At 42.1% G+C, this 10,661-nt stretch overlaps 2 protein-coding genes across 2 annotated transcripts; one reads left to right on the forward strand and one right to left on the reverse strand.

The window, feature by feature from the left end:
• Positions 1-563: 563 nt before the first annotated feature.
• LOC115390333 (phosphomannomutase 2-like) lies at positions 564-4,780 on the reverse strand. Its single transcript, XM_030094163.1, has 8 exons — positions 4,554-4,780; positions 2,301-2,412; positions 2,113-2,189; positions 1,917-2,008; positions 1,693-1,792; positions 1,505-1,580; positions 1,307-1,422; positions 564-1,053 (listed from the first exon to the last, which is right to left on the reverse strand). Exons 1-8 carry the CDS (start codon positions 4,623-4,625, stop codon positions 949-951), a joined length of 750 nt encoding a protein of 249 aa, XP_029950023.1. The 5' UTR covers positions 4,626-4,780; the 3' UTR covers positions 564-948.
• A 2,469-nt stretch (positions 4,781-7,249) lies between these two features.
• Positions 7,250-9,639, forward strand: LOC115390737 (high mobility group protein B2-like). Its single transcript, XM_030094726.1, has 5 exons — positions 7,250-7,353; positions 8,349-8,508; positions 8,626-8,774; positions 8,851-9,025; positions 9,110-9,639. Exons 2-5 carry the CDS (start codon positions 8,362-8,364, stop codon positions 9,281-9,283), a joined length of 645 nt encoding a protein of 214 aa, XP_029950586.1. The 5' UTR covers positions 7,250-7,353; positions 8,349-8,361; the 3' UTR covers positions 9,284-9,639.
• The last annotated feature ends 1,022 nt before the right edge of the window (positions 9,640-10,661 follow it).

Consider the following 10,661-nt stretch of genomic DNA (forward strand, 5'->3'; position numbering starts at 1 on the left):
GCAGAGCAAAAGAAACCGACTAGCAGGAGGCGTAAGGGCGGTGTCGGAATCAGGCACATCACTGACCTCTGCGGTGTGTCCGCCATATTGGATGAGGACACGGTTGTCCTGGATTGACTGAGGAATGAAAACTCAGTGAACTTTCAGCACATTCTGTAGTGTGGTTCGTCACAGACGTTTACAGTCCTGATATGAAACGTAAATGTGGACTGAGGGACTGCGATGGACGGTCCAGGTGTGTGTGTGTGTGTGTGTGTGTGTGTGTCCAGGTGTGAAATTCACCTGCAGTCAGCTCGTATGTAAAGAGCTGTTAGTCCCATATTACCCAGCTAGAATGCTTTTCATGAACACTGTCTCTCTCTTTCACCATTTCCTCTGCTTTTTCATGTGGAATTGGGTTTTTCTATAGCTGCTTTGAGATGACTTTTTGATTTAGTGTTTATATATTTGAAAATTAATATTTAGTGAGAAACAAAGTCCAGTGATCTCTGGATAAAATGCCTCATTGGGTCAGATGAGACTGGTTGGAGATGACAGAAAGACAACAGGAACTCGAGTATTTTCCTTCTTCCTGTTTATTTACAACCACAGACGACCAAATTCATAAAATTCAAACTTTGCACCGTTTTTTTACTGGATTTTTTCCCATATACATTCAAATCTTGTATTTCAGGTGGTAAACTTCAGTTTAACTGCCACTAAACTCTGAGTCGAGCTTCACTTGTGTGACTTTATTGAACAGAAACTTAAGCGAGAGTTCTGAACTCTCAGGTTTCTGCAGAGAAAACCAGAGAAACACTTGATGAATGAAAAAAGCCACATTAGTGCAAGAAACTCCTCCTCTTTATCTGGTTCAAGTCCAACCAAAGGTGTTTATTCAACACCGCAATCGTCAACACATTTCCAGGTTTTGCAGGACGGACGGTTCCTCCTCCTCCTCTTCGTCGCTCAGGAGAAGAAAAGCTCCTCACAGATGCGGCGGGTGTCCTGGGGAGACGTGACCTCGTGTCCGACGGTCCGGGGGTCACTGTAGATCTCGTAGTCGTTTCCTCCCTGAATCAAAAACAGTTTGAGGAACTTGAAGAAGTATCTGAGACCCTTTTGTCTGAAGAATCGACTGGTTTTTACATTTGATTTACTGTAGTTTATCTTCATTATCACTGCTCTGGTGGGTTTTTTTGTTTTTATTTCTCTCAATTCTCTTTTCTTTGTGAAGCATTCTAAACTCATTTGATGTAAAAGGTGAAAGGTTTTCAATATTATTATTATTTCTGGTTGCTGGTGTTTGTGTGTTTCACACACTCACAGGTTTGGTTTTGTCTCCAAAGAAGTGGATGGTGGAGTATTTGTCGTTCTCCACGATGCTCAGACAGTATCTTTTATCCCAGCCGTCAGGAAACACGTCGAAGCTGATCTGTCCTCCTGCAGGTAGAGAGAGAGCGAGGTAGAGAGTGAGACTGTGTGTGGCTGTGTGTGCGTGTGCGCACGTGCGTGTGTGTATTACCAATGGAGAAAGTCAATCCTCTTCCTTTGAATTCTTCCTTCAACACCGACACAAATTTTTCACGGATCTTCTCCTTCTGTCAACCAGACACACTTCGCATCAGTACATGTCTCTCCTCCCCTCGTCCTCCTCCTCTCCTCCCCTCGTCCTCCTCCCGTCCCTCCCACTCTACGGTGTGAAGGCCTCACCTGGTCCAGCTGGTAGAACTCATTCCTCTCCTCCTGCGTGCAGCTGCGGCCGATGGGCGACACGTTCAGCATCCCGTTGCGAAACTCGATGAAGGTTCCTCTGGAGGGCGACACAAGACAGAGCGATCTGTAATCTGTCTGTCGTCTGCCAATGTTGTTAGTTACTTTAACACCCTCTACTGTGAGAAAACATCAGTACAAACAGGAAGTGAGGCAGTGTTCACCTCTTCTTGGGCAGCTTGATCTTGGCCATGTAGTTGAGACAGAAGTTGATGAAATCCTGCAGCAGCTCTTCTCCCATGTGAGCCTGGATGGACTGAGACAGACAGAGGACTGAGTCAGCAGGGTCAGGGTGGGGCAGGGTGGGGTCAGGGTGGGGTCGGGGGGGAGTCGGGGGGGTCAGGGCGTGGTCAGTCTTACCTGGACAGAGACAAGCTCTCCGTTCTTATAGGCCACCAAGCCGTTCTCAGCAAACACGTAGTCCATTTTCTGAATCACTGCACACAAACACACACACACACAGGCACCACTGGGTGTGCTGTAAATGTAAAGATGCTGACTCTGTGTGTGTGTGTGTGTGTGTGTGTGTGTGTGCGTTTGCTTCTCACCATCGTTTCCCAGCTGCTCCTTTATCTTCACCAGGTCCGACCCCCCCACCACCCCCACTCGAACCCGAGTCTTTAACTTCTGCAGGAACTCGGCCATGTCAGGAGTCACACACTGCACACACACACACACACACACACACACAGTGATGAAACAGCGTGCACAATACATATGCAGACGCAGTGGTTTCGATTGAACATTTGTCCCCAAGCATCTGCGAGGCTGGCAGAAGGGATCACATCACCCCAATATCAGCTTCTCTTCCCTGACTTCCTGTTAAATCTACAACAGAACCCTGGCTGCTCCCTGTGGTTGTGATTGTGTCTTAGTGAAGCTACCGAACATTAAATGATCCATTTTTTACGTGTTGCATCAACATGTGAACATATTAACCCCTCTGAGGATGTGACGTCCTGCTGTTTTCAAACAGCTACCCAGAGATCACAGCTGGCAGGCGGTTCAGGAAACACTGCTCGCTGCACACAATCAGAGGAAATGTGGTAACGGTCCACACGTCCTGCACACATGTTCTAGGACTGACTGAGCTGCTTCACTGGAGGGAAAATAGAAATGCACTCAGTGTTTCTGAGTGAACTTTTTTAAATCAGCTATATACAATACAAAGTGTTATTAGAAACCTGTAGTTGAAAATGTATTATAATAAATAAATAGCTGCAATGAAAGGTTCAGAACTTTGCCATGTTGTTTTTGGGATGTTTAGAAATGAAATATTTCTGTTATTTGTTCCATTCATCAAACATATCAATCTTTAGAATCTTATTTATATTACTTTATAATTATATTTTCATTGTTTAAAAAACAACTTTATTTGCACTAAGAGTTTTTACACAAATAAGAAGACATTAACAAAGCAACAACTGATGTGCTGCTATATAAAAACATAGTATAACCTAACATATACTAAAAGTCAGGGTTGATAAGGGAGATCAGTATCAGATCTTTTTTTTTTTTAAGTCAGGTGTGGTCAGTACCTGGATGGGAGAAATCAAGGGAACATCAGGAAGCCTGTGTGAATGCAGGGTGTGAGTGAATGGTTGGAGGATTCAACTCAGACCATGATAATGCACTCTTTTTTTGAGTGCCTCTTACTATTTTAAAGGGGTGGGGAATGTGTTACATCAAATGACATTGCAATAATGTAAGTGGGGCTCAAATTAATTTTCCTACAGGGTGAGTAGAGCAGAGAAAATGTCAGAGCTTAAAGAATAAAGCAGCACATTTAGACTGTTTTTTTTTTTGTTAGTTTGACGAATTGACATTTGAAGTTGAGAAACTCATCGATGAAGACCCCCAGAAATTTAGTAGAGCTGACCCAGTCAATATAATCTCCATTTATGTTTAGAGAAATTTGCTTAGTATCAGTTGTATTTTGAGTATGAAACACAATGTAGCTTTTTAAATCGATATTTACAAAAAGTTTGTCGCATCTTAACCAGGTGTCTACTTTCACAAGTTCGATATTTATGGTTTATTCAAGTATGGATACTGATGTGAAGCGAATATGTTTGTGCCATCAGCAAATTATACTTGTGTAATGCAGCAATCTTATATCAGGCACAGATCTGCAAAGACTTCAAGGTCTTATGATTTATAGAGAAATTTATAAACTTCAAACAATATTTGATCTACACTAGAAAAGTTAAAAAGAGAGTTTTCTATATATAAAAAAATAAATTTATGAAGCAACATGAAGAGCAACGGGTTACTATTGATTTCCATCGAATTTGTGTTGCGACACTGGTGATGGCCAAATGAAAATTGTTTCTAATATAAATGGAGCTTGATTGATAATATACAACAGACGAAATTATAAAAATGTTTCTCACAGTCTGCAGTGAGGACAGAGTGGAAATAAATGCGGCACTGTTTCAGTAGAACGTTCCCGAAACGAGCAGAATACATCAATGGCTGATTTAAATTTTTCTGTATAATTTGCAATGTAGAAATTATAATTATATTTCTTTTACTCTTTTAATGATTTTGTAGGAGCCAGATTCATCCACAAATCTTACAGTTTGGTCGTAATGACGTGTACCGAAAGTGACGCAACCACACCGGAAGACGGAGTCAGCTGTCCATTGATTTCACTCACAAGCACAGAGATTTATGAAGATTTATTGTCCGCTCAGTGATTCCACTCTGGCAGATTAATGCTGAGTGATACGGGACGTAATTAGTTACTTTGACTTGGTCCTTTTCCACGTTTATAAAGCGGAAATGAAAACACTCAGTACCTGTCTCGCGGCTGTCAGCGTGCCGTCCACGTCAAAGAGACAAAGCGTGCTCGTGTCCACCGACTCACTCATCCTGGAACAGTCTGAGCCGAACCGAACCTTGCCGGGCTGTGCGCTCCTCTGTGTGCCGGGTTTTGGGGTCCTTTAAGAGGGGCTGCCCGGTGGTTTTTGGACTCGGTGCCTGGTGTTGTTTTCACTCTACTTCACTCTGCGGCTCCTCTGTTAGGACTACAACTCCCGCCAGGCCTTTCTCCAGCTGCTCCTTCCTTTGGAGCCGTAAGACAGAGCATTTCGCCCCCTGGTGGACTGGAGGGTGTACTTCAGTCTTCACTGAAATGTTACTTTCTGCAGGAGAGCCATCAATGTTTGTAATGCTAAGCCTCATGAAACACATTATAACCAACACAAAACAGCTTAAAACTCTTTTTTGTACGATTTAAGTACCACTTTCTGATTAATTTGAAATTGAAATGAAGATTGTATGGTATTTACACTAGTGTTGTCAGTATAAATCCTTATAAACCTTATTTATAAGGATTATAAGGATTATAAATAGGGTTTTGACTGATTACAAAGTAGTTAAAACCCCATTTGAAACAGTGTACATGTTATCGTTCACTCATCTTACATACAGCTTTATCCTGTGCAGTGCCACAGTACCGTTGCTACAGTCATTTAGTTCAAGAGAGATTTTTAATTTTCCTCTGTACAGAGGATGCACACTTTGAATGTGTTAAAATTATGAGGCATGATCGGGTGAACTTTCTGTATCATTTAATAACTATGTTCCCACTTTTTGATCAACATATTTTGTTAAATGTGACTGAACCAAAATGTGTACATTCAGATAATTCAAGCAATCTTCAGAGCAACCTGAGGTCTGTTGGAACTCATTTTATTACACTGGTCATTTGCACCGGTCACGAACAGATAATGCCACATCCATCCATAGTAGAGTCACGGATGGAGACAAGAGATTTCAATCATGGATAGGCTGCACTGGATCTCTGAACTCCTCACCACACCTAAAACGACAGATTTGCTACATGCCTTATGGAGAGCTGCATAGAACTTTCAGGTGCCAATGTACTGATTTTCCTTGAATGAGTCTTTAAGCCAGCCCTGATGTCAGTGTCATCATCCAGTCCTCTATCCAAGGACTTCCTGGATGAAGCAGCGTAAATTGTAATTCATAATTCGTAAATGTAATTCATCTCACAACCTGGAGAAGGCTTCACTTTGTTGACATTACTCGGCAGAATCCAGTATGCAGGTTGGTCTATGCCTGCCTTCATTTCTCTGCAGCATACAGTTGCTTAGATTTTGAAAAGCAGGGCACCAATATGAGTGCACGACACGTTACACCAACACCCAAGCCTTCAGAGGGGCATTGTTTCAACGCTGGGAGTGACCTTGAATAGAAAAGAAACAACACATTCAGATTCATATCCATAAGAGCATCATAAACAAATTAATAACAGTATTTATACAACACCTTTAAAAACAGACACAGAGTGCTTAAACAGACAAAGGCAGAAAAAGGCAGAACTCTGAGCATAATGAAATCAACAATTAGGTCAAACAGAAACTGAAAGAGTCAAAAGAAAAGCCGCAGGTCATGCTCATGCATTAACAGAAGGAAAGAAAATGGTAAACTGCTGAGAGGGCTGAATGAAGAACATTACTGCAGACGGCATTTTGTTTTATAAAAAACAGGAATAGAAGAAAAACATTGAAAAGACTATATTAAAACATGAGTACATTATAAAAACAGGGCTTAAACGACGAGAAATTTGTGAGGAGAGAACAACAGTAACTGTAAACAGTAATTGTAAAACAAGTGAGAAGGTAAGACAAATAGCTAACAGATGATAGACAAGTACATCAGCAACAGATGGTGTACAACTAAAAGCTGACATCTAAACAAGCAAGTAGGTCCTGTGGTCTCCAGTCCATCAGGTCTCATTCAGGTCTTGCACCCATACGCCAGATCAGCTGATACATTATCAATCTTTAGACGCCTCTCGGTGTACTTATGCCTTTCATGAAATTTAACTTTGCCGCGGTTGAATCCCACTTAGTTTTCTTTTCTCTTCTCCATCTCCTTTTTATTTATTCTTTGGGTTTTTCTTCTTGCCTTTCTCCTTGTTCAGTAACTTGCTGTTAACTTTCAAAAAAGCTGCAAAATAGAATAATTAAGATTTACAGACCAGACTGATGAGGAGACTAAACGAATGCCCTTACGGTTTTGTTTATTGTTGTTTTGGGTTTATGTTCAGATGCAGATCTTGTAGGTTATTCCATACAATTTAGGATAAATAAGGATAACTACAACAGTGGCTTCAGTCTATTCCCTTTCTTGGTAATTTTAAAAGCATGTTATTTGTTGGTGTTTGCATTATATATGTCCAGAAATAAACCATTCATTAAATGTGATGCCAGCAGACTGTGTTCAGGCCGGGTCGAGTGGTTTACGCGGCCTGCAGCAGCAGAAGCGGGGCTACAATACCCGCCATCTTTTCTTTGGTTCAAACAAAGAGCCGTTTCGCGCTCTTCGTTTAAATCCCAGCTGTAGCCAATCATCCTCCGGCTGCCGCACACACACATCGTCTGAGCGTCCGCGTGTGTCCTCCAATCACAGCAGCGTTTGCTTGACGTTTGAACGTAAATGTTGTCATCATGTCCAATCAGAGGCGCGCAGGGGCGGGGCTTAGGATCTTGTTTTTCTCCCACAAGAACGGACAACAACAGTCGCTCTTTCTTCCTCATTCACTCCTTCACAGGCTGATCAGCGGAGAAGGTGGGTCACGGCGCTCCCTTTACGTTCTTTAAATTGTTTTAATTCCTGACATGTCCTGGTTTTCGTCCGGTAGTTTATTGTAATGTTCCGCAGACGTGTCGGCTGTACCATTTAGCAGTAAAATGCACATTTAATGAAGTAACTACTATTGTACAGCGTCTCTATCGTTTATGTCCTGTCGGGTTTTATATATTAAAAACCCCCAGATTAAACCCGTCCGGTTGTGAAGATATCCTGCGTGGCACGGTAAGGTTTAAGCTTTCCTCGGGCTAAAACTTGGTGCGCAACACGCGCTTGAAACGCCATTTGGGTCGGCTAGCTTAGCCCGCTACACGAGCTTAGCCCGCCTTTTAAAGTTTCCATAAAGTTCGATTCGGACTCGGCCGATAAGCATTTTTCTTTCCTTGTGAGTTACAGCCGTGTAAATGCTCACCGCTGGGCTCAAACGAGGGGTTTTAAACCGCCTCACCGTGTCGGAGAAGTTTATTTGGCGCAGTCGTGTTTCGGCGGGAAGATAGAAAATGGAGTCGCGTCTGAAATCGGATTAAGTGAGAGAGCCGCGGCCTGTTTACGCTTTAATAACATTTACTGCAGCACTGTGGGAGCACTCCACTTAATAGTCGAACACATTCAACGAGCAGCAGTTTAAACTGTATCCTTTTTTAATGTATTCGCTTGAAAACTATTGAAATAACTAAATTTCTGGCCTTAAGTGTTTGTGTACCTTAATTAAAGCACACCAAACAGACAAAACTGCTGTTCGGCTGTTTAAATATGTCTGGAGATTATTCACTGAAAGATTCTGTGGTAAATTTAAAGGTCTGAACCTCTGGTGTCTTGAAAATATATTGGTAATTGTCATTTCAAAATTTTTATGAAGGCCTCACAGTGTAATGCTTAAAACAGAAACACACCTGAAGGAATGAGGAAGTTGATAAATGTTTGGTAGTGTTAGTTGTTGTGCTTGTTATTTATTTTTGATGTCTTATTTGCAGGTCAACTGGAACCATGGCGAAAGATCCAAACAAGCCCCGAGGAAAAATCTCCTCTTATGCATTCTTCATTGCGACGTGTCGCGAAGAGCACAAGAAGAAAAATCCAGGGACGAACGTCAGCTTCTCTGAGTTCTCCAAGAAATGTGCCGAGAGATGGAAGGTAAACTTCTGAGATAATTTCAGCCTGGTTCATAAAGTGTTATATTGACTCAGGAAAACAATGCAGTTCTCCACATGTGGTTGTAGTTTCAACTCTGTTCAAACTTGCTGTTTTTAGACAATGTCTTCAAAGGAGAAGTCTAAGTTCGAGGAGATGGCAAAGAACGACAAAGTTCGTTACGACCGTGAGATGAAGTCTTACGTTCCACCTAAAGGAGCCAAGAAGGCCAAGAAGAAGAAGGATCCCAACGCCCCCAAAAGGCCCCCGTAAGTGTAATTCTGCAACTCCATGTGGTCCGGAGTGTGTGAGCGGGTTTAAATTGTGTCTCTGTGTCCTCTGCAGCTCTGCCTTTTTCGTCTTCTGCTCTGAGTTCCGTCCCAAAGTGAAAGAGGAGTATCCAGGAATCTCCATCGGTGACATCGCCAAGAAGCTCGGGGAGAAGTGGTCTACGTTAAGCGCCAAAGACAAGGGGCCGTATGAGGCCAAGGCTGGCAAACTCAAGGAGAAATACGAGAAGGTGCGCGCACGCCACCTGGACTTTGATTTGTGCTTTTTGATGATGATGGTTTGTAACAGACTTTTTCTTTCTTTCTTTTCTCAGGACATGGCGGCATACAAAAGCAAAAGCGGCTCCGCGAAGGGCGATGTGAAGAAAAGTGGTCCCGGCAGGCCCTCCGCCAAGAAGCAGGAAGTGGCAGATGATGATGACGATGACGACGATGATGATGACGAAGACGAGGAGGACGACGATGATGATGACGAGGATGACGACTGAGCATTTTGGCTGACGACAGAAAGTGATGTTGAGCTTAACTCCAGTTTGTGTTTGTGTGGCTGAGTGGGCGCTGCTGTGAGGGGGGGGCCCCCCATGTAGTTTAACCCCCCGTTTGTGTGTTCCATGGTAGAGCCCCCTCAGCCTGTGTTATGATCAGACAGTGGACTGACCTTGTTGTGCGGCCGGTGGACAGCGGTGGGGTGTCGGGTTATCATTTGTGGAGGCACCGCTCATGTTTGAGTCTGGTGCTGGTTCTCTACTGTCGTTTTACTGCCAGCGTTTATATGTAGTCCGAGTAAAATGTTTGCAGCAATTTTAATGTACACGTCTGTAGAATGACTTTCTTCTGTTTTTTTTTTTTCTAATAAAATTTTGTATATTGATTATATTTCTCTTCCTTTTTTTCCCCAAAGAAGCTCAGGATTGGCAGTCAATGATGGCTGCAGAAAACTGTTCAGGCTTTGGAAGATTTGTGGTCAATATTAATCCTTTGTGTGATGCAAAACACTATTTGAGGATAAGAGTACAAGTTTTTGAGCGTTCTGTGTTAAAACACCAAAAAACAAGATCCACTGGTATTAACCAGCTGTAAAGCCATGATGCTATTCATTTATTTAAATGAAAATATTCTAAATTCAGTTTTGAAAGACTTCGGTCTGAATCAATTTACAAATGTGTTTAATAGCTGAAATGAGTCTGACTCAGTAAAATGTTCATATGTGAGGATTTCACAAAACATTTCAGATGATCCTGAAAATGATTTCTAAACGTCATACTCTTCAGTTTATTTCATTGAAAAAGGAGTCAAAACATTTAAAGCTGAATTTGATATTTGAGTCACAGGTGTTGTTTCATGTAGTGGTATCAAAATAGTTTAACTTAATGTTGGTCAATGACATCTCAGCCTCAAAACAGCTTCACATTCACATTTTAATGTATATTGAAAGGGGGGGGGGGGGGGGGTGGCTGCCAATGGTGTAAGAGAAATGTTCAAAACTGAAGTTGATTAAATGATAAATCTTGGAGCTCAGACTTGAGAAGCAAGCAGGACGTGGCATACAACTATACAGGAAGTGGTGTTCACAGCTACAGGAAGTTGGGTTTTTCCCTGTAAAATTGGCCTTGGGATGACTTTCTTGTATTTGTTGCTAAATAAATGAAAATGAATTGACATGCTACAAAGGTACAGAAGGTGATGCTTAAAGACGTTTCCAGGAAGTGGGCTGTAAGTGTCCAGGAAGCAGCTTAAAAAATGAACAAGAAGTGGACTGAGTTTCCAGGATGTGCTCTACAAATGTACAGGAAGTGGTCAACAAGTTCATATAATACAAAAGGCCAAGAGGACATTCAAACTTTAATATAGAACTTGAAGTGAGTG

Source organism: Salarias fasciatus, chromosome 6 (genome assembly GCF_902148845.1).
Source record: "Salarias fasciatus chromosome 6, fSalaFa1.1, whole genome shotgun sequence".
In the NCBI taxonomy this organism is placed as follows: domain Eukaryota; kingdom Metazoa; phylum Chordata; class Actinopteri; order Blenniiformes; family Blenniidae; genus Salarias; species Salarias fasciatus.

Bases quoted from the DNA above. Each gene is read 5' to 3' on its own strand.
- LOC115390737 (XM_030094726.1), top strand. From the start codon at position 8,362: ATGGCGAAAGATCCAAACAAGCCCCGAGGAAAAATCTCCTCTTATGCA. The intron at 8,509-8,625 runs GTAAACTTCTGA...TGCTGTTTTTAG, and splicing joins AATGTGCCGAGAGATGGAAG to ACAATGTCTTCAAAGGAGAA. The intron at 9,026-9,109 runs GTGCGCGCACGC...TTCTTTTCTCAG, and splicing joins TCAAGGAGAAATACGAGAAG to GACATGGCGGCATACAAAAG.
- LOC115390333 (XM_030094163.1), bottom strand. From the start codon at position 4,625: ATGAGTGAGTCGGTGGACACGAGCACGCTTTGTCTCTTTGACGTGGAC. The intron at 2,413-4,553 runs GTACTGAGTGTT...GTGTGTGTGCAG, and splicing joins CGCTGACAGCCGCGAGACAG to TGTGTGACTCCTGACATGGC. The intron at 2,009-2,112 runs GTAAGACTGACC...TGTCTGTCTCAG, and splicing joins GAGAGCTTGTCTCTGTCCAG to TCCATCCAGGCTCACATGGG.